Below are 27028 nucleotides of genomic sequence, written 5' to 3' on the forward strand. Positions count from 1 at the left end.
GAGATCATGTCTGCCTTATTGCTCTTTGTTGATGACTCTCGACCACACCTAGGTCAGAGCAGGTTCTCACTAAATGCCTTTCCTTGGAAGTACCCATCAGTTACTATTCTGATGAGGCTTGTAGATTGTTTGCTTGTAGTATATAATGAACAACTGGAATATAGCCAGTAACTTGGGGGTTATAGTTTTGATGCTCTAAACATAGCTCTCATCTCTAAAGAAATAGAAGGTTGTTTATTCTGAAGCCCAAACTGAGTGACCATGACCCAGAAATTCAGATTTGAGTTTGTTCAAATACCATGTTGCAATGTGGTAACAGTTTTATGAAGTTGTTGGAAACATCAGGTAGACAGTCACAGCAGAGGAGGGAGGTACAGCTTTGGGCCTCAGATGTCACCTGATGACATTCTTAACTTTTGGATGAATGGAAATTAGTCTATACATTCCAAAGGGATCCAGCTAATCACGTAAAGGATGTTAGGTCAACACAGAGGTGAGCAATAAGTGTCTATTTAAGGGGCGAACACAAACCAAGGTAATTGGGTCTGCACCTGTTGCATTTTAACTCTACAATTACTCAAGCTTTAATTAGCCTTATGGAATTTTTAACGTTATGTTCCCTTTTCCATGAAAACTTCAGTGACGGTATTAATTTAATTTGATTGTAATATTGACACATGGTTAGTAGCCATTATATGGTCCAGCACAGTCTAAGATTCATGGGAGGATGGAATTGTCACATAGACTAGAAGTTTTGCAGTCACACTCAGGGTTAGCTGACGTTTTCACCGAGTCCCCAAACAGCATCCACAAGTGGCACTTGTCAGGTGATGTCGGGCATCTGTTCTGCAGAGGAGAGTGCAGTGTTGAGGGGCCATGTCTGCTCAGACACCATCTTACATTTGACCCCCATGAGGCACTTGATTTCTTTGTATCTCTGTTTTTCTCATCTAGAAAACTGAGCATACATTGGCCTATATGTCAAGTAATTCTGTTAAATGAGAGTAGGTGGGTAGGTAACAAAGTGCTTCACAACATGCCCTCGAAAATGTTAATTATTATGACTTGTTATTCCATTCTTCCCTGTTTCAGCATGGTGTCTGTGCACATACATAAGTATTTATCTACATAGTGACAGACCCGCTAAACTTGCTCCAGAAGTTTCAATGAGGCGGAATGAGAGATGAATGTGTGGTACTCCGAGAAGGCTGGAAGACAGAAGTTAAAGGGTTAATCTGGACCATCACTAGGAATTGGCATCTCTCTGCACAAAAGTGAATTACCTTGAAATGTTCTTTTAAAGAGCAACAGTGAATGGAGTAGGAGTAGACATTTGCTACTATCTTTCTGTTGGCTCCCAGTTCTGGTTTGTCCTTGTATTTCTGCTCTCCATTCTCAAGGGTGTTGCCTATCTCTGCTGATATCTGACCACCCTCTCAGTGGGGGAAACTATCTCAGGACACAGCTTCCCTGTGCCACCCACGGAGGAGGCCTAAATGGCTGAACCAAGCAGTCAAGAATTCAGCCTGAGTTTTGCTCTTCATATTAATGTTCTGTATAGTGTTTTTGCATTGTTTCTTGCCCCAAGCTCCACCAGGAAACTGTGGGAGTGAGGGCAGGGGACTGGGAGATGGTTCCCAGAGTCTGTGGCTGATTTGCAAGCCTAAGGAGCTTGGCATGAAAGGCAGCAATAAAAGTCAGTCATCAGCTCTGATATTTATAGCGAGACTGAGGAAAGAAAAAAGAGAAAGCCATGAAATGTTATTAGGAAGTCGGGGTAGTAGAGAGAGTGCCTCACTATAACTCATACTGGACTACTTGACTTTTGAAATGTATGCTGTATCAGTGGGGTTCACTTTGAGAAAGTGAACCTACAGTCTGTCCTTTCTCCAAGCAATGACATATGCTAAGTTGCTTTTGGATACAAGAAATTGACATGTACTAAATAGAAATGTACATAGATCGGACTTAAAAAGTAATACAAATCTCTCTCTCTCTCTCTCTCTCTCATTAGAAATTGGAGAATCATAGTGAATTCTAAATAATCAGCCTGGTCACAGTACAAAACTGTTGCATATTTCACAAGTCTGGTTGAATTTTAGGAAGCATTTTTATAAAACACCTTTTGGTCAGTGAGAAGACAGAAGAGAAAAAAGACAATTCTCTCATGATATTGAATAGAATATCTAGCGGCTTGCAAATAAGGAAAAATGCAATATTGTGCAAACAGAAGGCATTCATTTCACTAATACAAACAAACCAAGAGTAACGTAGTAAGATGCAGATGCTTGGAAAACACTTAAAAATACTGAAATGCCACGGAATTAAGGAGTTGTGCTGAATATCTGTCAAAGGGTAGGTCCAGAATTATCTGGACTTATTGATTACTTTTGTAACCTGGCACATTATTGTCCTGTTGAGATCAGCTCATGGTGCTTGGAATTCTACGTGACCCACTGTGATTACCCCCTATAATAGCTAGTTAGCGTCCTGGAAATAGGACCAGCAGGGCAATATATTTAAATATACCCTAGAGCAACTGCTGTCCATCTGTGCTCCCTTAAAATACATTTTTAGGTCTTTCAAATGCATGATTCTTAGCGTCAGGACTGTCCTGTGGATTAAGATCAGGAATCCTTGGGAACCTTGAGAGAGCATTGGCCTTTATGAGGCCACTGGGCTTTTCATCGAAGCTGCAGCAGCCCGAGTGTGTTAGTGCCTGGAGCAAAGCAGTTCTTCATGCGGTGAGAGAGCCAGAGTCTCAGAGACTGACACTCTGGCTCAGGTCACATCCTAGTCAGAGAGAAGACACCCACAGAAGGGCCCCACCTCAGCCAGTGCCCCTCACCGCAGCAAGCGTCCTAGGAGTCTTTGGCATCCAGCACTTACCCAATGTCTACTGGACAGTACACTGTAGGAAATACCTGCTGACTGGCTCAGTGAAATAAGAGCCATTATACTTTTTGGATGATTTAAAATGAACTAAAAGACTAAAGAAATCTGGTTTTTAGAGAGGCCAGCTGACTACCAATAGATTTATTACATATAATAAGAGGCAAGTCATAGTTGATTTCTGTTGTTATTTTGATTAGATTAAGAAACCCCTATGGCATTACTGGGGCACACATTTTACATACTGTGAGAGTATTTTCACAGAGGATTAACTGAGGTCCTGATCTCATTGTCTCTGTCTCCGTGTCTCTGTCTATGTATGTGTGTATGGTGGCCACTGTCTTCTTGAGCTGGGGTCCAGGACTGAACAAAAAGGGAAAAACAGAATGCAAACTGAATATCGGCATTCATTTTTTCCGCTTCCTGTCTGTATATGTTCTGTGGCCAGCTACCCTGAGTGGCTGCTACATCCTGCCTTCTCCACCATAATGCACTGTAATCCCACAAATGATGATCCCAAATGAACCCTGCATTCTTTAAGTTGCTTTTACCAAGAGCAGTGTGTCACAGTAATGGGAAGAGTCCTGTACACAAGGCACTACTGACTAGAATGAACTAGGGGGAAATCCAGCGTTAGCTCACAACAATTCCAACTTCTTAAACTGTGGGTCTGGTGCCTGAAGGCTGAGGCTGTGAAAATTTTGACAATGGTAAAAGGTCTTTGAACATGCAACAACCAAACATTAATTCAATATCACATGCATAACGTACCTGAGGTCTTGTGGCGGCATTCATCTGTGTTGCATGGCATCACTCCACTGCAGCCTGGGATCTGAACACACCACATGTACTTTCTGCAGGCATGCTGCCATGCCTCATAGTGTTGACTGAAACATTGCAGTTCAGATTCAAGATTACGGTATGTCATGAATTTGCAGTGTTTTTACTGCACACACAAAATATTTTGCTCCAATAGAAACATAATGGAAAACAAAGACTTGCGATATTTTCCTACCATTATTTCTCAGCATGCACATTTTTGGATTGTGCTGTATGAGAGTGTTTGATTGTAAGAACTGCTTTTAAGTTACTGATCTGAGTCACACACACACATATACACACACACAAAAATCATTGATGAATTTTGTCTTGGAATTAAGACAGAATTTATATTACTTTCTGAAATGGCCCTAAACATACTTCTGTGATTTTGTGCTATGTATTTATGAGAAGTGGCATTCTCAGCATTCAAGATTATAAGATCAAAATAATGTTCAAATAATGTTAAAAAATATTGAAGGTGCTTAATGTCCTGTAGTATTAAATATTCAGCCAAGATTAATTTTTTTTGAGACAGAGTTTCTCTGAGTAGTTTTGGTGCCTGTCCTGGATCTCGGTCTGTAGAGCAGGCTGGCCTCAAACTCACAGAGATCCACCTGGCTCTGCCTCCCGAGTGCTGGGATTAAAGGCATGCGCCACCACCACCTGGCTTAAATTTTTTATGTATAAGAAAATAAGCACATATGTCTCATTAGTATAAAAATTTGCTTTTGTCTTTAGTAAACGTAGCAAAGAATTGGTTTGAAATACCTTTATTTACGGTTTATTATAGATGTTTGATTTACATACCTATTATTTACACCCCAGATAGCTAGAGTTTTGTAAAAATTCCTCTGGTGAGTCACATATGCAAAACACATGCTTTACAGTAAAAAGTTCAGTTTATCTGCAGAAGGAGAGGGGTCGACAAAGCTAGCAAGAGTGAGCGCACCTGGGGGCCTCTAGCACCCTTGGCTGTGATGGAGAAAGGCCTGGTCTGAGGTGCATTGCTTTCCACTGATGGGCAAGCAGCAGGTATATGTTCAGAATGAATCTTAGGGGAGAAAACGGCAGAATTTTGACACATTCAAGCATGTTGGGAGAACCACCACAAAGAGTGTGGCTGTTGGGGGAAACAATATCTCTTCTTTTGTACTGAGTTAAAATGCAGCTATTTTGGGCACTTTTATTCAAAAAATGGAAATTGTGCTTAATTTCCATTTATCTTGTTCTCAGTCTACCAAACCTGCAAAGCAGAGGATGATTGATCTTAAAATGTCAATCTCTCACCTAAAGAGAGGAAGAAAAGATTTATTTAAAGAATAAAATGTCATAGGGGCTCTTAGGAGAAAAGCTCCTGGGTTTGGATTTTTCTCTTGACAGCCAGGCTTCCAGGTGAATAATTCTCCCTCTGTACCTATCTCACACATAGTGTTCACCAGATGGCTGTGAGTGCAGCCACCCAAACTGCCAAAGGCATGTTCAACCGTCCCTTTTCTCAGTTTATCTGTCTAGGCATAGAGTTCTCTGTGACATAAAAGCAACAGGTTCCCAAGACCTTGATAAATTCAAGTCCTGGAGGTTCTCATCTGTAGATGGATAAATCTCTCCTGCCCTCTGGTACTCAAAGAACCAGTCAGAGGCTTAATATTCATTACAAACTGTTTTGTGGCTCAGGCTTATTGCTAAGTAGCTCTGACATCTTTAATGAACCCATTTCTATTAACCTACCTTTTGCCACATGGCCGTGGCGTTACCAGTCTGTTGGCATCTTGTTCCTTGGGCAGTTGGATGGCATCTGTCTGTCTCACTTCACTTTTTTCTGTCTTGGATTTCCCACCTGGCTATAACCTGCCTCACCATAGACCAAAGCAGCTTCTTTATTAACCAATGGTGGCAACACATATTCACAGCACACAGAAAGACCATCCCACAGCACTCATCTCATTGAAAGGGGGTCCACCATGCTGGGGTGTCTTGATTTTGTGCTAGAAGATGTTGGAGGACAGTGAAACCCATGGTTTGGAGAATGTAGGGAATTAGCTGCTGTGAGGAATATGGTGGCTCATGTGTCAGAGGGTCCCAGGGATTTCTGGCATCTAGTTATAGCTTGTATCCCGAAGGTTTAGTATGTATCCGATAATGTATTTCAAGCGCCTACAGCAGGGTCTCTCAGGCACATGGTCAGCATTTGGCAGTTATTTGTTCAAATAATTCAATATGAAAATTAGAAACCTTTCCCAGTGGTTTAGATTTAAGTATGAATGTACATTGTTTATGAAATGAATGTTGAGTTATTGTTTTAAAATCCTGTGAGTTAAACAAAACAACACAAAAATAAATGTGTGACACCTTGAGTTGTCACCTAAACTGACCTTCTGTTTCAGCAAGGCTGCTACTGAAACTTCCCTAGATAAATGAGCTCTTTTTCTAAATACCTTTTAATGTGGAGTATAGCAAAATCTAGTGGCTGGTACTCTGATTTCCAATGTGCCATGGTTTCTGTTTCTCCCTAATGGCTAGCTGGACTGGGGGCCCTGATGCTACTGCCATGGAGTGGGTGAATGGACCAGCAGTCATCAAACAGTTTGGAAATTGCAACCCCGGTCTGGATCCTAATTCTTTCCAGACTGCAAAAGGCCAAGAGCTGTCCTGTCATTGTGGAAAAGCAGGCTAGGGAAGAACTAGGCTACAGATCAAGAACTAGATTGAGCCGGTCTCTCTGAGGACTAACAGGCTAGTAGGAACAGGGGAGAGTTCTCACTTGGACTCTGAACATGGAAGGGACTGTGGCCATGGGCAAGATCACAGCTGGAGTTGCCTCATCAGAAACATCTGAGGATCATGAGCTGAGACAGAAAGATAAGCAGAACAAACGAGGATGCTCCCAGATAATTATCCAAAGAATGAGTCCCAAGAAAACCACCCATTCCTGGTTTGCAAATTGAGCCAGGTTCCTTCATTTACTGACCCATTCAGTGAGTGGCTCGGACCAATATTATCGACTGCTTTGGTAAACGTGAGAATCACAGGAGATGTGTGCGATTTTGGACTATAGTAAATGGCTTCTGTGGGTTACATAGTTACATGCTGAAGACACAAATATAAGGAGGACAAAGGACACACTCTCAAAACAGAAAACACCTAAGGACTATTTAGAAGGCATGAAGGCTTCCACACAGCACACGTGCCTTAGCATCAGTCACCAAAATGAATGGACCAGAACCAGAACTGCTTGATCTTAACAAACTCCCCGAGGCACAGAAATAATATTCAAGAAACAGAAAATGCATAGGCTTTTGGTTCCCCAACAACCTTGAGGGAAATATTTTCATTTAGTTGGAATTGTCTAAGAAAATAATTTACCTTTTTAGCTGTCTCACTTTGTTTATGAATTTTCAATACATTTCTTTTCTTGTTGGCTTTTTTCTAGACACATTGAGGAAAGAAAATTATTCTAGAATTTTCTCTCTAGACTTTATAAAAGCTAGTTATATTGCTTTTTGTTTGTGTGTTTCTTGAATGCTACCTTTCCTCCTTGGTGTTCAGGGCTCACTTTTTCTACTTATCCCTTCCTTGGTCTCTGTAAGAAAAGACATTAGCTTTTATCTAACAGACTTCAGCCATCAGATTGCTGTGGAAATATGAATTAATTACTGCAGAACCTCTTTAATGCTGTGCATGGGGCACGGGAGAATTAAAACCAGGATTCAAGGCAATACACACAGGCAAAGAGGCTGGCCTCTGTACTTGAGCTCTTGTGGTATAGCAGAGCTTGAGAACAAGGGTGAGCTACAGGGACAGAGCAGCCTCCAGCCTGTTGGAAGCTTCTCTTTAGGAAAAAGCCTGGTGGCTCATCGTGCCTGTCAGGTAGGCTAATGTGCCTGTAAATTTCTTCTGACAGAAAACACATAGCATCACAGGAGCAGCAGCAAACCATACAGCCACACACATAGCAGAAGAGTGAAAGCTAGACCTTTCAGGGTGATCGACATATACTAGAACGAGAAGATACATGGTGTTGAAAGGAAACAAAAGCCAGCAAGCGCCGCGACCACGTTCTAAGAGAAAGGCATTTATCACTATAGTCTGAAGAGATGGTTCTCCGGCAGCCACGGCTTCTGTATTATTATTTGGCAGTTGTAGTTCAAGGTCACGCTATCAGAAGGCAAAGGGAACCTGATTCAAGAGTTAATATTTGCCATGACTGGCTTTGTAATTGCATGAATATTAAATATGTAGAAATAATTGTAAGCACATTATCTCTATGTCTCTACGTGTTGCTTTAATTTTTAATGTAGTCTCTTTAGCCGCCTTTTCCTCAGCTGGCTGTGGCCTTGTGATTTGCATAGCTAGAATGATCTGGTGCCATCAATTTGGTAATGAAGTCACTCATTGAGCAGGAGAGGTTTCCGAAGCTGTAGGAAAGGAGAGAGCGGAAATGAACTTTTACATTCCAGCTAAGTGGGAAGTTAATCTTAGAGCATGTAATTTTTTCCATTGTAATTTGATATGGCTGCTTTATGAGAAATCTCAAAAACAGAGAAAGGGGAAAAGCACAAATATTTTCATCACCTTAACTTGTCAGTGTCCTATGTTCTGGTCTCCTGTCTTTATGCATGTATATTTTTAACAGACATAATCTTAATTATGTGGTGTGTGTGTGTGTGTGTGTGTGTGTGTGTGTGTGTGTGTGTAATTGCATCCTGTTTTTCCTGAACTTTTCTGGTTGTAAAATAGTAATAAAAAATAGGGCTCCATAATTTAGTCACCCAGTAAATTTCTTCTGGCTAGTGGAGCAGACAATGTTGTCATTAGGCATAACACGCTGGTCTGCCATGAAGCAGCATGGATGCAGGAAGATGAGTGGAAAGCATGCCTCAGTTTCTCATGTGCCAATGGCGTTAACAATAGTTCCCTCTTGGTTCCTGTCAGAGTCAAAGGAAAGAATCCATCGGCAGTACTTGGCCTGGCCCCCAAATCATCAAAGGCAAGAAGTCAGTTGAGTTGGAGTTCAAAATTGATGTGAAGACGTTTTATGGAATGGTGTTTTCTGGGGACTTGTCTTTACCTTGAAGCCCCCATGTCCCCTTTCCCAGGCGTAGCACCTTCCCTCTGCCATTATTTTCTTAGTTAGTGCTATTGCTTTGCTTCAGATTTACATATGAGAACACTTCCTTGAAGAGATAGCTGAGTTTTGCCTGCTATTGAACTTGATATAAATAGGAACCCATGCGCGCGCACACACGTACACACACCACCATCACTTGGTATCTAGACAGAACACAGAAAGACTTTGACAGGAAATCTGAGAGTTTGGCTTCCTATCCACTCTTTCTGAAACCTTGGGCAAAGTTTTTGCCCCTCGGGATTGGATGTGCTGTCTTTGAAGCTTTAGAATACTCAGTTACTAAGCCTTTCCTTGTTGAGTATGACATGTGAGAAATCAGAGCCAGAGAGAATCCAGGAAAAACCGCTCAGGGCTACTGGAAGTAAGCCTGATCTTCATGCCGTGCCAATAACAGCAATACCAAGCAAAGGGCTATTGGAAATAGAGTGATGCTCCTACATGGCAAATCGCTTTCTTGTCTCTGATGTGTACATATTTAGATACATTGTTTGCCTTAATTATCATGTGAATAGAAGACAGTTCTTCCTCAGAGTAAACCATAGTCATAAAGATTGTGATGTCCAGAGTTGGGAATTTGAATATCTTATCACACACTATGTATTACAGGTCTTCCTGGAGAGAGAGAGTTTTGTAGCACTTAATCCATTCTCTCTGTAGAAGTGTCTTTTCCTACTAACGCTGGCTGTGACAAGTGCTGCATCCAGGCTCCTTCCCTGTGTCTTCACCTCCCTTTTCTACTTCCTTCACAATACAGAGACTAGTGGTGTTCATTTCCTAGACGTCTTTGTGCCTAGAGTTGTAGGTCTGAATTGTGTTTGTGCAGTGGCTATACTCAGGTTAGATTGAGAAAGAAGTGCTCTGAGCACTCTCCTGACCAGTCAGTGACTCGCCTTTCTGCACCCGCGTTCTTTAGTTCCTTACTCAGACCCTGGAGAAGCCATAAGCAGTGGTGGGTGAGCGCAGTAGCGTTTGGACACACCTTTCTCTCGCAGGGTGATGATCCTGAACCTACAGAGCTCTGATCTTGTTCTGGAGCCATTAGCCTCATTGAAAGGCCAGCTCTGCATTGTTCTGGTGGTCATTCTTGGAGGCTCATCTGGATCCCACTTCGATGTGGACCTGGATTTTGTAAGTGCCCCCTGTTAAAAACTTAAAGCACCTAGAAATGTTTATAGCAGTTTACACTGAATCAGAACAACACGGTCCCCAGTGTAGTCAGACAAAACTCACCCACTCTACACAAGATTATTGAACTCAGTTCTATCTTTTCTTTCTTTCTTTTGAGACAAAGTTTCTTCTGTGTAGCACTGGCTACCCCGGAACTTGCTCTGTAGACTAGGCTAGCCTTGAACTCAGAGAGCCACCTGACTCTGCCTCCCAAGTGTTGGGGTGGTATCTCCACTTTTATAGAATGCTGGAGGAACCAGAAAAGTTTTGAAAACAGAAGAACCAAGTGTGCATGTAACAGGTATGTACTTTGGACCAAGTCATTTAATTTTTCTGCATCTAAGTGTCATTATAGAGGCAGACTATGCACTAAAGTGGCAGAATTGTAAAAGCTAAACACAGAAACATGTTAAACACCCAGCATCGACTTACTTGCTTTATTTCTTTCTATCAAAATATTGGCTTTCCTGTAATGATTAAGATTAGCAAACTTTCTTTTCAGGAATTCTCTCTAAAAGACTTTGAAGAAAGTACTTAGCAGGGAAAGTGCTGATTCACCCAGCTAAGAATATCTTTTTAAAATTTATTTTTATATTCTGTGTGTGGGAGTTTTTTCCGCACCTATGTCTGTGTTATCACGTGCATGCCTCATAGGCCAGAAGAGGATGCTGGATCCCCTAGAACTGAAGTTATAGGTGGTTGTTAGCTGTCATGTGGGGGACCTCTAGAAGAGCAGCCAGTGACCTTAACCAATGAGCCATCTCTCTCCAGTCCCAAGAACACTTTTAAATGTAGACTAGCGAACAGACCTTTATATAAGCCAGGGCAACTAACTCTTTCCTAGCTCCAGTAAGCTTACCCTCACTGGTGCCTCAGAGCTGAGACAACCATCAATTAATTCAGAAGGTGTTTATTAAGCCTCACTATTGATAGACACTATTCTGCCCATTGAGGTACAGTGGCAAACCATAAGGCTTCCAGGAATGTGTAGCTCACTGGGAAAGACAGATGGCAACCAAGCCAGTCAGCTTGGTTGGGAAGAATTCTGAAGACAAGGTGGCCATCCTCCAACTCCTTCATCCTTCTGCTACCCTCTTCAGTGGCTTGTCATGTGCCTTGACTCAACCTTTCCTCAAGTTTCTGTCATAGGGATAAAGTACAGGCATATAGACAATATCCACAGGGTCAATGTTGTCTTTGCTCAATGGGCAGTTTCAGGACTCAGGGAGGATCTGAGGTCAGGTGCTGCTTCATGGATGGTGATAGAAAGCATGAGATACCTGGATTAGAGACAAAGAGACATGTCCGAGTTGTATGACTTCAGCGGTACTGGTTCCCCATGTCCTCGGAGTCCAACTGTGTCTAAGGTGAAGGGTTCATGTGGAAACCACATGCACAGTAGGTTTGTGTCATAGTCAAGGAATACTGAATTTGGGTACTTCCTATTTCTGTGGCATGTGGTAAGCAAATTGGCTTTTTGAAAGGAGATATTATTTGGTTATTCTGTTGTTTTTGACAAAGGCAGCTCTGAGAAATGGCCCTACTTGAAAAGTGGCCAGGTTCTGCATTCTTAGCATATTCAGGAAGAATATATAAGAAGCTTGGGCTCCTTGGCAGACAGACTTTCCTAACAGCCAGAAGAGCAAAGGCCCAAACCTTCTATGCCTTGCAGTTTTCTACAATCATAGCTATAAAATTTTCAAAAGTTCAGTGAACATAAGAGAGCATGTCTCTAATGAGGTATCATTTCCCTCATTAGAATAGTTATTATCAACTGTAGGAGACACCAACTCACATATTAGAAATACTATTTTCTTCATTACTAAGACACAAATTGAATAGGTATGAAGCAGTATCTAAAAAAGAATTAATCTTTTGTGGTTGTGGACAACCTTGTCCACACTTCCACCTTGTTTGAGACAGGGTCTCTCTTCCACTACTGTTCTGTACATGGTAGACTAGTTGGCCAAGGAGTGTCCAGGGATTCTCCTGTCTCTGCCTCCCCTCTTGCTATAGGAGCTGTGGAATTATAGATACACTCCATGTTGTCCATCTTTATTTGGTCTTCATGTTTCCCCTACAAGCAATTTACTACTGAACTCTTCTCCAGCCTGAGTAAAGCCAGATCTTAGTAGATACCATTTGCTCTCTTACATTGTTGTGACATCACCTCATGAGCTAAGATACTATAGTAAAAGTCTCACTGAAGTAAATCACAATCGATATAAATTAACTTTCTAGAAAAGACAAGCTGCTTGTAGACTGTAGCTTACACACACACACACACACACACACACATGGCCAGAGGGCAGTTCTGTTTTAAGTTTATGAGGAACTTTCACACTGTTTTCCATAGTCTGTACCGATTTGTACTGTGTTATCTGACATTGTACTACAAATTCTTTCTGTCAGATGTGACAGTTTACAGTCCCTCCAACAGATTGTGCCATATCCTCAATGACATCATTTTACTTGTTTCCAAAACCATCAAAACAGGTATGAAGTGGTATCTATTATGATTTTAGTATGTAATTCCCTGATGATTAACGTTGAAAACTTTTCTCATATAGCTGTTGGCCATTTATATGTCTTCTATGGAAAAATGTTTATTTAGGTCTTTTACCTATTCCCAATTGTTTTTACCCCCTATTGTATGGTTTCTTTATATACTCCATGCCAGGTGGCTGGCTGCTTTCTGTGCACCAAGGCTGTCACAATCAGATAGGGTGCCACAAGTTACAGAAGTTTTTCTCAGAGTCTCCAGGACAGCAGTCCAAAACAGAAGTGTCTGCAGGGCTGGGTTGTCTTTCACTGCTTAGAGCTGGTCACCTTCTCATTGTGTCACAGATGGCCATGGTGTACGTCATGTATGTTACAGTGTGTTTCTCTTATAAGGAAGGACATCAGTTGTACTGGATTAGGGCTCCAACTTTAAGGTTTCATTTGAAATTTGGTAATGTACAGTCACTATACTAAATAAACAGCTTCCACTCCTGCAAAGCAATATGACTTTTCGTTTGTGTATTGTGGCTGCAGCACACGGTCTTTCCTAAAAGGGCAACCAAATGATTCCAGGTCTGTGGGTTGATTTAGGTCTGAAAACTGAGTGAAAGGTTGTACCTCTCTACTGTGGTAACTAAAGTCAGAGTTTGGCTAACTGACCTAGAATTCCATGTGTTAAAGTAGAAAGAATTCTCTCTTTAGGCTGCCTATGTATTATGTTCTAAAGCCATCTCTGGGCCCAGGTTGTCTGCTACTTGTAAAGATGAATGGCTTTTTGATTACTCTGACTTGGTTGGTTAAGTGCTGCTTGGCTTCTGCTGTAATGGAATCCTGTCATCTTCATGTAAATCAGAGAGGCCAGCTAAACAATGCCATCATCTACTGTCATACCTGGCCCGCAGGGGCAGACTCTACAGAGACGTTTTAAGTGTCTTTCTCAACACTTCAGTGAAGGGTGTATCTTCTGTGTCCCTGCATGGAGCACAGCTGGGGGATGTTTGCACGTTGCATATGATATATCCAATGCAATATGTGTTTTTCTCTAACTCATTGGCTTTCCTTTTTCACTTCATGTCATGAAGCTCTGGTATCTCAATCTCCTAAACTACCCATCAGTCAAATAACCTCCAAACGCATGAAGTAAATGCCTAAGAGCAGAAATACATTAAAGACAGATTTATTTCTTTTTATTTTCTGCATATTGGTATTTTGCTTGCTTGTGTGCATGGGTGCCATATGCATGCAGTGCCCAAGGAGGCCACAGGAGAGCATCAGACACTCCGAGTTGAGGTTAGACTGGGTTCTAAGTTGTCATATTGGTGCTGGGAGCACAACTTGAGACCTATGTAAGAGCCATAAGTGCTCTTAACCAACGAGCCATCTTTCCAGCCCTGAATAGCAATACATTTTGACTATATCTAGTGTTACATTCTATCTTTCATGGCCCCAAACCCTTAGAAACTATTTCTATATATGGTTCCTAGATTGTTGTCAACATTTTAGATACAATTGTACTTATTGTGGTGTGTGACTTGTAGTAGAATATTTTAACTTGTGTTACTTTTGTTCATGTTGCATTTGTTTAACTCTGTGAGGCTGTGTTACTGTGCCTGTCTAAAACACCTGGCAGTTTAATAAAGAACTGGCCAATAGCAAGGCAGGATAGGTGGAGCTGGCAGGCAGAGAGAATATATAAAAAGAGAAATCTGGTAGGAGGATCTGAGATCTAGAAGCCGGAGGCAGAGGAGGAGGAAGAGGAGGAGGAGGAGGAGGAGGAAGAGGAGGAGGAGGAGGAGGAGGAGGAGGAGGAGGACTCCTCCAGGGTCCAGCTACCTAGCTACCCAGCAAGCCACTGAGTAAGAGTAAGATTTACAGAAGTTAGAGAAAAGGAAAAGCCCAGAGGCAAAAGGTAGATGGGATATGTTATGATAAGAAAAACTAGCAAGAAACTAAGCCAAGCTAAGGCCAGGCATTGATAATTAAGAATAGGCCTCCGTGTATGATTTACTTTCGAGCTGGGTAGTGGGCCCCTCAAAATAGAGTAAAAAAGCAACCAACAACAGTGAATTATTGCTCCATTCTATTCCAAAAGAGCACACAATAAAATGTGATCATTGTCCCAGGTATAGGGGCTCAGAAGTTGACTGCTAGTGTTTTTGAGAGAGATACAAATTCTATGTCAAGGAATCCACCCTGATGAGGACAGTCACTTCTGGTAGATTTTGTAGAAGAGTATTTTAGGAAAACATACATGTGCATGCAATCCCCCTAACCTTAAATGACAAGATTTTTTTTTTAATTTTTAACTTTTTTCATTATAAGGATGTTTTGCCTGTATGTGTGCCTGGTGTCCAAAGAGACCAGAAGGTGCCAAATTCTCATATGGAACTGGAGTTACAGATGGTTTCAAGCTGCCATGTGGGTACAGAACCCAGGTCTTCTAGAGGAATAGCCAATGATCCAAGCACTAAGCCATCTCTCCAGTCCAAACTGACAAGGTTTTCAAGCAAAGAAAACCCAATGTGCTAGCTACAGAGTGACAACCGATTCTACTGGTGACCACACAGGTATGTGTTGGGAGAGGGGTAGGGACACACAGGGCAGGACTGCTAGATTTATCTGTAGCTGACTCATTCCAAATTTTAGGATTTTATCATTCACCAATTAATCTATCCACTTTTTAGAGGAAAAAAAAAGCTTGTTGTTACATCTGTGAATTCAATAGCGAACAATAAGTCAGCCATTCCAAAACCAAAATAGAGCTTTTGGTCCTCAGTTATATAATTTTCATTGCTACAAGAGAGGTTCTCCTAGAATCGTTACAGAATCTCTTTGATTCTCATACCATAGGAGAGCTGATGGACCTGGACTTGCCATTTCTCTTTATAAGCATTCAGAAGTACTCCAAAGCATCCTCCCCGACCATTGTCCTCATAGTCCCTTTTGTAGCCATGAAGTCAAACATAGCTGTCACCTCATCCCTCCCCCCCTCCAATGGATTTGCTCCATTGGCATTTCATCAGAATCAACCACAGGTGATTGCTTAATTAACTGAGGTGCTCTTCGTGACCCAAATTATCATTCTATTTCCCTTTGGCAAGGCTCTTTAGGCAAAGGCCAGTCAATCTGACCTTTAAATCCAGTCTTTGCAGGTCTCTTGGGACTACTTCCTGGACACTGAAGGCTTAATAAAACTAATTCTTAACTCTAATAGGGAATTAAACCACGAGGGATTCGCTAGCAAGAAGAAAACCAGAGAGAATACAGACAGCAGCTGTGGAGAGCCAACCTTATAATTACCTCTTGAGCTGATAAAGGGCCCCCCAAAGACAGCCCTGCCCACCCAGTCAAGGGCTAAGATAAGAGATGGCATGGCAACTGTAGTATGGTTGACTGAGGAACAGAGGAGTCATTGTGATTCTTGCTATGCATTGTTGCTACAGAGTGTCAGGAAAGCTGTTCATGCCTTACGCCATTACAAAAACTGTTGGCCACCAAGGAGTTTGGGCTTGGAAAAAGTCAAGTATGCTAGGAAGAAACTGCTTATCAGATATATTAGAACCAGGAAGCAAGTTCCTTGATTTCCTGTAATGTCTCTTCAGCACCCTCTACTGACTGAAAGTCCCAGAAGGAGAAGACAAACCTACTTCAAAGGCCCAGATTCATTTTCACAGCGCGCTGAAAAAGGGTGTATTTGGAGCCGAGAGGCTATAATTCAATAGTCGGTACAAGCTTTTCTCAGATCCCTCTCATTAGATTTTGTCGACAGATGTCTACATCTGCCCGCACGAGGCTTTGTCGGCCTCTTTTCCTCCCAGGTTTCCTCCCAGGATGTTGCCAAAAGCAAGAGGAAGAGATGAGTCCAAAAAGGATCCCCCAGATTTCTGGTCTATCTTTCCTAACAGCCCTTCACCGACCCTTCCAGGGCACGCTGATCTGGCTGTTCCAGGAGAGAAGACCCGACCAGAGAGGATGGAATTTGGGGAATGAGCCACAGCCCCTCTGGAACGCCGGCTGTTGGAACCCTGGAAGCACCCTACTGCTGGCCTCAACGGCTGCAAAGCCTCCTCCCTAGTCACCAAAGCCTCTTGAGGTCTTCCTACTGTCAGGGCCCAGTGAGGCAGGCGCTGGGCGGGCCTGGCGGGCGACGCGCTGTGATTGGGCGCCAGGGGGCCCGCCCCCTCATCCCGGCGCGTCGGGAGGGGGCGGGGCCAGCCGGCTGCCCAGCTCCGGGGCTACGGGCGCCTATTGACCCAACAGCCGCCGCCGCCGTCTCCTCCAGCTCGTGGCGGGCGGTACTGGAGCGCCGAGTGGCGCTGGGGAAGCCGGCTCTTCCTCTCGTGGCTGCCGCCGCCATCTCCGCGTTTTCGGGGCGGGAAGGAGGCGGGGGGGTGCTCACGGCTGCAGCTGGAGCGGGCTCCTCTCCGGGGACGGTCCTCTCCGTGCTCTCTGCTTTGCCTCCCTCCCGGCGCCGCCCGGCCCCCTGCGCCCTCCGCGTGCAGCTCCGGCCCGGGAGGGAGAAGGTAGGGGAGGCGGGGGCCGGGAGAGGCCGGGGAACGGACACACACACCCGAGGAAAGTCCTGGATCGCAGCGCCCCGGAGCCCAAGGTGCACCCCGGCCGGGCCCCCGCAGTAGCCGCGGCAGGAAGGGGCTCCGGCGGGGACGCGGGGGCGGTGTGGCGGGGGCGGGCCTGGGTGTCCCAGCGCTAAGTTGTGGGGCACGGCGCTTCCAGGTCCAGTTCCTCCTTCCGCGCGCTCCTCGCTCCCAGCGCTGCACGCCCGGCCCCCGGAGCCGCGGAACCCGCGCGTTCTCTGGGCGCCGAGGACACGCCTGCCCTTGTCGAGAAAACTTTTCCTGCCGACTCAGTCGTGGCGGCGGTGGCAGGAAGTCGGGGCAGCGACCTCTCCTCTGCCTGCTCCGCGCGCCCTACTACGGGTGTCGGTCCCCAGCAGGAGAGCAAGTTCGTGGGGACCCTTTCCTTTGCTGCTCAGGAGTCCGCCTTGCAGGGACGGCCAGCCCCGGGGAGGGCAGCGGGCCAGGGCGTAGGCCGAGGGCGCGTGGTGGCTCCGGGGACGAGGTGCGGAGCGCGGCCGGGACCCGCGCTGTAGAGTGTGCAGCCCCGAGCAGAGAGCCCTGGGCGATCGCGGGCTGGAGTCTCCAGTCCTCCGCCTCTCTCGTGTGAGGACCGTGTCCTGGCTCTGAGTCTATCGAGGAAAAAAATGAAGTTAAGTCGCCAGTTCACCGTGTTCGGCAGCGCGATCTTCTGCGTCGTCATTTTCTCACTCTACCTGATGCTGGACAGGGGTCACTTGGACTACCCTCGGGGCCCGCGCCGGGAGGGCTCCTTCCCGCAGGTAAGCACCTGGCGCGGGGCTGGAGGGCTAGCCTCGGGGGCTCTCACTTCTCGCAGACGCTCGCTCGCTCGCTCGGCACCGGGGCAGGGTGAGGCCACACCCGACGACCAGCTGAGCCTCATCCGGCCCAGGCTGGGTCGCGCTCGGACCGCCAAGTTCGCAAAGTGCTGGGCGTCGTTCGGTGACAGCTTCGCGCTCTCCAGAAGTGGCCTTGTTCGGGCATTCGCACCCGGGCCTGTGGAGTGCCCTCGGGCACCTGCTGACAGGGAACCGGCGTGGTATGAGTGTCGCTGTGGGTCGCCCCCTCGCCTGGCTCAGGGTTGAGCTGCCAGAGGCTGCCCAGATCCCCCCTCTTGCGCACAGCCGAAGCGCAGCCCACCTAGCCCACCTAAAAAAAAAAACAGGTTTCTGTTTTTGCTCCCGTCCCCCTTCACTGTCTCTTAAGAGAGAAAAAGTTTATTTCCTGTTGCAGCCCTTTTGGACGTGGATAGTAAGTAGCGTTGATTTTAGTGTCGTCATTCTTCAGCTGTTACATCGGGTGATTTGGAGCAGAGCTGGGAAGCGCGTGTTATACTCCTGATGGAAGCTGTGTGGCGCTCAGTTCTGTGCCGGGTGGTCACACTGGCAAAGGAGTTGAAAAAAAAAAAAAGACCCACCCAAGTCTTTCAGGAAAAGTTACTAAAAATAAGCAAATCGATGCAATGGGTTCTGTTTGGAAGGTTATTGCGCAGCAGTTGCTAGTGGCCTTTATAGCTCTTTGCCGTCGACATATACACATTTTAGTGAAAGCAGATGCGGTGTGGAGCACTTGGAAGAATCCAAATATTGACAAGCTAACTGTTAGTCGACTAGAGAAATCTGTGACCTATTCAAACGAGGCTGGTGTTTATTTATTTATTTTTTTTCTTTCACGGTTTAAATGATTGAAAACAATCCTGGCCGCTTCTTCTGATTGATATACGAGGGTTAATGGTTTGGTGGGAACTGAAATTAAAGTACAAGCTTGAAGTATTATGAAATTGAAACGAGGAATGAGGGATGCTGTCATTAGTCCAGAGCACTGGAAATAAGTTTTAGAAGAGTGGAATTAAAAAACCTGGCTGCAGACAGATGTTTCCAAATGTTCACAGCTTCCGCTTTCCCTAGATAGTACGATAGAGAAAATATGTAACAAGCACTATTGGCTGCCTTTAGATTTTGAACTTGGAGTTTACACCAGGCTTGTTGATGAGACTGAAGTAAACAGTTTGACAACAGGTAAATCCATGCGGCCAGAGCCCAGGAGTTCTGAGTTTTGTTCCATATTCTCGGTAATTTAGGAGTTAAACTTACTGTGATCCTCTTAACCCCATTTCCAGAATTTTCTCCATTACAGGAAATATAAAATGGAACCCTTTTACTTAGTGATGTCTTAATACTATCCTCTGGCTTTGGATGGGTGATCACTTGAGCATGATTTATGCAAACATCTGCATGGGGTTCTCTGGCAACCTTGACATTTCCCTCTGTTTCTAAAGCCATGAGTGACTCATTCAGTTACTGAGAACTCTTAAGCAGTTAATTCTGTTTCCATGTGAGCCCCCAGCTCACTGGGAAGTTGAGGTTCTGCCTAGAGCATGCAGCATTCGGTAGGGAGCCGTGGTGGTGGGCTTCAGGAGAAGTGCCTGTAGAGGTGTGTTTTCTGTACAGAGAGAGGGCTTGGGAGTGGTAGCCTCTGTTTCGCATCTGGACTTCAACCGTAGAAAGGTTTAGTATTAGCGGGCCACTGAATCTCCCAGTGGGCAGACTTCATAAGCTCTCTCTGGAAGCCTGAGAATCATGTGTTTGGCATTAGCTAGAGTGCCTCCTTGTATGATGAACTTGATTTCCTCAACTACCAGTCAGTTGGTGTGGAACTGAGGCACTGAGTGAGGCATTACCATGCTCAAGGTCACAGACAAATTCTAGGACTTCAACAGGCAGCTCTTAGAGTGTAGTCTCAGAGCCACAAAGCTGTCTTGCCTCTTGGAATCCTCTTGCTAGAGCTGGGCTGGAGCCTTCTTGTTGCCTGATCTATGGAACCTTAACTTATGACATCCTCCCCTCCCGCCCCCCAAGTAACCTTTATTGTGAAGGCATAATGTGGTCCTTTTGCTAAAACATTCACTGCTTCAGTTTTTTGCTTTCCCAGAATGTCTTCTAAATTACTTCACAGCCAAACATTATTAGAAAGAAAACCATTACGAAGCAGAGCATCCAACATGTAGGTAGGTTCTTTAATTTTTTTCCCCTGTATCTAAACTATATGTTAACTTTAATTTCAAAACAGTGCCAGGCATAGCGAAACTATGTTGCAGTCTGTTTCTTGAGCAGGTTTTGGGGGTGAATCCTTGAGTTTAAGTAGAGCCGGTTTGTCAGTGTATGTGTGTTTAATGCAGCCAGAGGTTATAGTGTGCATTTTAGTTTCTTTCGCTTAATGTGGTAACTTCATTAAGGTGTGCCATCCATTTAGAATGCAAACTGTATTTAAAGACCATCCTAGGTTGAGAGCGTCTATGTTTGTTGTTCTTTGGACTTTTGTTCTTTCCTGTGCTCTTGCAACTTTGTTTCCTGCCACCTAATTAGTCCTGAGGCTAGATTACTCCAGGGCACCCCAGCTCCACTCCCACCCTACCCACTCGCAGAGCCCTGCCTGCTTGCAGACTACCAAGAGGGCCTTTCCCTCTTAGTGGTTACTGTAAGACCTTCCTTTAAGTGTTACTGTAAGAACTTCTTTAAGGCCAGAGGCTGTGGCTGCAGGTGGCCTACATTCTTAGGGTTATTTGATCTCAACTAAAAAAAAAATAAAAATAAGTAAATCAAACAAAATTTTTAAAAAAGCAAAGCCAAAAACAAACAAATACAACAACAACAACCCTAAACTTGAGTCTGAATGAGAGGTTGGCTGGGACCTATTGCTGTGAAAATGCTTTATGCTAGCCACGAGAGTCTGAGCAGATGGGTTGGAGAAATGTTACAGCTCCCTGAAAGGGCTGGCCATTCTAATTAGCAATTTCTCTAGTTGTTACTATGTACCCTAGGAAAAACTAGAATTGAAACAAGGAATCAGAGTTTGTGTAACAAGGAATGGCTTTGACTAGGATATCACATGACGTCGGGACTGATGTTAGCATTGGAACGGCTCTGCAGAAGTTAGAGAATAGTGAAAATGTACAAGTGAAGTCCAGACTTGATCTTAGGGCTCAGATAACGTTTATCAAGTGCGAAAATGGGAATGTGTTGATGCACTTGATTTGAAAGCCAATATGGTAGGGATTTTGATGCCTGGAAAAAAAACCCTTGAAACTATATATATATATATATATATATATATATATATATATATATATATATATATATATATATATATTTAAATTCTTTACACCACTAGCATCTTAAAAGATGCTAAAGCACTTGGGAAGCTGAGGCAGGAGTATTGATGCATGTCTTGGGCCAGCCTAAGCAATGTAGACCTTACCTACATATAAGCACACACCCTCACACAATCAGAACCACACTAGTAATTTTGAGTGCAGCACAGAACATGTTAATAAAAATGGATCCACAGCAGAAAGTATGAGGACCTTCATGTCCTAGCTGCTGTTCCTTGTTTTTATAAATCTTTTAGTCTGAAGCATGCTATATCTAATGAAAGTGTTCCCCCACACCCACCAGGGCACTGTATTTGCGACAATAGCTGTTGCTGCTAGGGTTTGTTTAGGGAGCACAGTAGGGTTGTCTGGTTTCCTGAGCTATAATGGTTGAGATCTGGGACTTTTGGGAGAGGATGGAGCTTTGATGGCAACCGGCATTAGATTCAAGAACTTTTAAGAATCTTGAGGTGGTTCCCCTCCATCCCTCCCAAGGTCAGTAGTCTTCTGGGACTTCTCTGAGGTGGGTCTTCTCTATCCCCATCCAGAGGTCAGTAGTCTTCAGGGACTCCTCTGCTAAGCACAGGTCTCAGACTTGGTCTTCTGAGAGTAAGCTGGACCAGATGCCATGGCTAGATTTCATCTGAAGGCTTTATTTTTAAAACTGATTTGCATGTATTGTTCCTGGATCAAGACCTGAAGAAGTAAGTACTTTGATAACAGGTGTCAGGATTCTTTTTATTGGAAGGAGATTGTTCTGTTCATGATTTATTAGCCTTAAGGGATTTCCGCAGTATGGACAGCACATTGATGAAATTGACCTTTTGTGTGTTTTTACTCTGAGCTTGCTATTGGTTTTTGTGATGTTAAAATGTTTACCTAGAAGACTGAGGGGGCATTCTTGCTGGTCCCTTCTGGTCTCCAGCTTTCTCCATTCAGAGGCCTCAGTTTCCCCTGGTTGTTTCCCTATTTCCATAGAAAACTCTAAGAAAATCGATGGCCAGTCATCTGCTCAGGGGAGCCGTGGTTTCTGACTTACAAAAGGTTTGCTCTATTTTTGGATCCTGATCCTTAGTGGTCCAGGTCGTGATGTGGCAGCGGCTTGTTCATAGTGTTTCTCTAGAACTGTGGAGAGGAATACTATAAAGTAGAGAGCTTTGGTTCTTTCCATAGTTGTCGATAGGAGATTGATCAGGTCAGGAAGCATTTGCATTGACATTAAAATGGGTTTTAACTTCCCTTCCTAAGCCACACCACTAGTTTTATGGCTGAAACCATGTTCAAGTTTGGACTTGGAGAATGGACTGCTCTGTAATGGAGCCCAGACCCTGTCCTTTAGTGAGTACCTGTTGTTGATTTTGCCTCCTGATACAGATTCATGGCTTGATTTGAATAATTCTGTCTGTTGTGTAAGTCTAGGTGGAGTGATGGAGAGAGGATGTGTTTAAGGTAATATCCTTTGTACTGGTATACAGATGGGAGATGCCATCAGTCCTTCAGTGTTAAATTCTGGATCTAACATCTTGTTTCCAATATTGAGGCACTAGAGTTTATAACGACACATGCTACCTCTCCACTCCTTCATTTCATGTTTTTTAACCCCTTTGCTGTTGATAATTTTTTTGGGTCTGACAATTCTTGTTGTTACGGCTTCCCCCTATGTCATAAGGTATCTGGTAGTACCCTGTTCTCTTCCTAGTATATACTGGCAGCCGCTTGTCTTGTCTCCTTTCTTGTCCCCCATTTGTAGCAATCAAAAAATATCCCCAGACATCTGCTAGATATAAATAACCTCTGATGGGGGAAAAACTGTCCCCACTGAAAATCAGTTTGGCTGTGATCTGGACAAAGGCCTTTTTTTTTTTTTTTTTAAACACAGTGTACTTTCTGGGCATTTTGCATTTTAGGAAAGAGTGATTGAAAGGTCTGTCTAGTTCTAGTGTTCTGAAGGATAAGTAGCATGCTTAGATGCTCATATTCCATTCTTTCTCTGGGTGCTTAAAATTTAGTTCCATATCTAAGATTGTAAATTGCAGTATGTTACAGAAAACAAGGATAAATTATGTTCATATACAAATTAAAGGGAAAAAGGGAAGGTTAACAGAATTTACCTTCTTCGTCTTTACCAATTGGACATACACATTTCAATAAAAGCGTTCTTCTCACGTCTTAGCGATTAGGTGGTTTTCCAAGCTCCTTGGAGCTTGGCAGTAGTCCAGCTTTATTCTCCCTGCCTTTCAGAATGGGAAGGCAAGCTGTATCGATTAGTGATAAGGTGGCATAAAGTCGTTTGCAAGCATTACTTGAAAGTTTGACGGTTTCTCAGCTTGGATTTCTTCTTCACTCGGATGGTTCTGGCTCTTGCATTTTGTGTATCTTCTTGGGATGGGAAAGGGCAGAGGAGGATCTGGAAAGTACAGTCTTTCCTACTGTTCATTTCAACTTGTCTTCCAGATGGTATGTTAGGAGGAGGAATGGGGAGGTGAGCAGGAGAACAATGACGTTCTTGGTGAATCCTGTCTTCGTCGTCTCTTGTCCACATGCCTCCTAAGACAGCTAATGGTGAAACAGATTGACCTAGTACCTCCTTTTTTGTAGGGCCATAGCTAAAAATGATTTTTACATTTTTGAATAGTTAATTTAATTTCATGGAATCTCCATAGCTAGTTGTGTATGAATCCTCTTAGCAGAGTCAAATGGGTGGGCAGAAACCTTCTGGACCATAAAACCTGATATATTTATTACCTGACACTTTTCAGAAAAGGGTTTAGTAATTCTGGGTTTAAACTGTTCTTCTCTGCTGTTGGAGGCAAACAATATGCTGAAGCAAAAGTAGATTCATTGAAAGCAACATTCCTATAAACTGGTTAAATAAATACTGATCAAAATTTCTACCTTAGAACTTGTGTTTATCTACATGCCTCATAGATTTCTTTGTATCCTTGGGGAATGTCTATGCTAAATCATAGACATGCATGATATACTTAATTACTTCCTGTATGTCACCTGAAATTTCAATTTCAATTTATTTATTTATTTGTTTGATTAATTAATTAATTTACTTATTGGTGTTCTAGGACTTGAGCCCAGGACCTTACACATGCTAGGCAAATATTCTCCCACTGAACCACATTCCCATCACCACCCCATCTCCTAGCCCTTTGTCTTTTTTTTTTTTTTTTTTTAAACTCTTTATTTTGAGACAAGGTCTTAATATGTTGGATAGCCTGGTTTGGGACTCACTGTGTCGTTCCGGCAGGCCTTGAACTTGTGTTCTTCCTGTCTTAGCCTCTAGAGTAGCTAGGATTACAGCGTGCACCACCAGACCCTAAAAGTCGAAAGTTTCTCCCTGGAGGGACTGCTCAGCGCAGGAGTGTTTTGGACCACGAACCCAGCAAGATGAGTCTATACCTTCATGGTGGCAGCCCCTGACTTTGCTGTGTCTTGCTGCTGTGGGCCCCAGATGGCCAGAGGACAGAGCCCAATCTCAACATTTGGGTTAGTTGGTATTGCTGAAGCAGGCCTCACGTGTGGATCTCTTTCGTAAACTATTTATACAGGGCAGGACAGTTCTCTCTGTGGTCTGGAGGACTGCCTGGGATCTAGACTTCCGTTCACTAAAGAATAACACCCTCTGTTTCATCACTCTTAAAGCTCATGTCTACCTTTCTTCTTAGTCGTATCTTTGGAGATTGGACCATCACCTTTAAGTCACAGTACACTTGGTTGAAACCAAGTGGGTGTGGCGCTCTCATTTAATCATTTCTGTGCTTGACTTTTTTTTTTTTTTTTGAGACAGGGTTTCTCTGTATAGCTTTGGAGCCTGTCCTGGATCTCACTCTGTAGACCAGGCTGGCCTCGAACGCACAGAGATCAACCTGCCTCTGCCTCCCAAGTACTGGGATTAAAGGCGTGTGCCACCACTGCCTGGCTGTTTTCTCGTTATTCTCTTTCCCCTTTCAATGTATGCATTGTGTATTTTTCAGATGGCCTTGTTTTCGGGTCTAGGATTATCATCATCATCATCATCATTTTTTCTGAAGAGCAAACAGATTCTGAACTAGACCTTACGCTGTGGCCTTTCTAGTGACCCACTTCATGTTGGATTAGGAGAACTGACAGTCTTGACAGGGATCTATTTTGATAAGGTATAGGTACACATAGAAATAATATCAGAAACCAAAACCCCTCAAAGCAGAGAGATGTGCATACACACACACACACACACACACACACACAAACATACACACACACATACACACACAGAGAGAGGTGTGCACTGACAACTGAAATCTCTCTTCTCTGTCAGCCAACTCAGTGGTCCTCAGTCCAGCTTCTGAAGGGTCCTCACTCCGCCTGTATTCTCTTTCTGACTCACCTTACAGTCACATGCTCTGACAAACAACATTGTTTCATCTTGACCTACTGTTTCCTTTTATAAAAATAAGGGATTCCTCTCTCCCTTTCATAAAAGTTACTTTGGTACTTAATTCTTCTGTTTGATATCTGTAATAACTTGGAAGGATATAATTCCATGTGCATTCCTGATCTATCACTATTAGGTATGAGCTCTTGACTCCCCACCTATCAGATGGAGAGGGTGGTGTTTTCAACGTCTTCTACTTGTTTCTCTTTCTTTTCATTCTCCGTATTCCTTGAACGATCAGCTTCTTTTAATCATCCATAAACTTTAAATCATTTGCATTTCATTGCAGGACTTCATGTCTTACATGCTCTGCCTATTGGCTACAAAGGTTGAAAACTAAAAACAGAGGATACAGAATTTCCAATACAGGAAAGGCTGAAAGATTTATTGTATAATATGTTAACTATGGATAATAACAATGTATCGTAGTCTTCAGAACTGCGTGAGGAGATTCCAAGGGTTCTTATTACAGAGGTGTTCATTTTGAGAACTAATACATTTGTTAACTTGATTGCATGTTCCAAAATGTATAGGCATTTCAAAGCAACATGTTTTACCTGATAAATGTGTATGCTTTTTATTTATCACTCAAAATACATCAAAATATTTAAACATACTAAACACTGCAAGTATCAATAGCATAGTGTGGTTCGCTGTGTCTGGTAATTTGGCCTTATAGGGAAAGAAGGGGGATATTGAATTCTTAAGTATGTTGCACTTGGCATCTGGGCAAATGGATTCTCATATCCTATGTTCCAGCTGTTAAAAACCATGCTGTTTTCATCTCGTTCACATCTGGACTGTGGCTTCCTTGTAGCTTGTGTTTTCTAGGTCTATTTCTAATTTATTTTCCCTTTATATCACTGGAATGGAAATCACTGAATCCTGTCTCTTGCATCTTGTTTTGTTAAAAGTAGCTTTACAACTCAGCACATATCAATACTTTGGACGCTTAAGGTTTTATAGACTCAAAAGAAAGAAATTTTGCCCTTTCTGGTGGTTGTTCCCAGTTCATGTTGACTCAGATTGCCACACTGCTTCCAGGATAAGCGCTGCTTGGTTTTTGTTCCCACGAGGGGCCCCTTCCCTTCAGGGTGTGGACTTGGGCCCCTGCATCCTTTGCAGCATTCCCTCTGAGGTCTTCTATTAATATCTTTTGTTTGATTGAAATACATTGTGTTTACATTAAAACGCTTACATAAAAATTAAATGGGGGGGTTTACATTCTTTTTCAAAACAATGTTTAAAATTAAAATATAATTACATTGTTTTCCCCTCTTTAATCACTCCCATGCCCCCAACTTGCTTTCTCTTTAATTATTTTTGTGTGTGTGTGTGTGTGTGTG

General features: G+C 43.4%; 1 protein-coding gene across 1 annotated transcript in view; it reads left to right on the top strand.

The window, feature by feature from the left end:
* Positions 1-17244: 17244 nt before the first annotated feature.
* Man2a1 (mannosidase alpha class 2A member 1) overlaps positions 17245-27028 on the top strand; it is a 167723-nt gene continuing 157939 nt past the window's right edge. The window contains exon 1 of the mRNA XM_028873993.2: positions 17245-17867. Within this exon, the coding sequence (XP_028729826.1) occupies positions 17733-17867 (135 nt within the window). The 5' untranslated portion in view covers positions 17245-17732. The remainder of the gene's footprint in view (positions 17868-27028) is intronic.

The sequence above is a fragment of the Peromyscus leucopus genome, chromosome 13 (genome assembly GCF_004664715.2).
Source record: "Peromyscus leucopus breed LL Stock chromosome 13, UCI_PerLeu_2.1, whole genome shotgun sequence".
NCBI lineage: Eukaryota > Metazoa > Chordata > Mammalia > Rodentia > Cricetidae > Peromyscus > Peromyscus leucopus.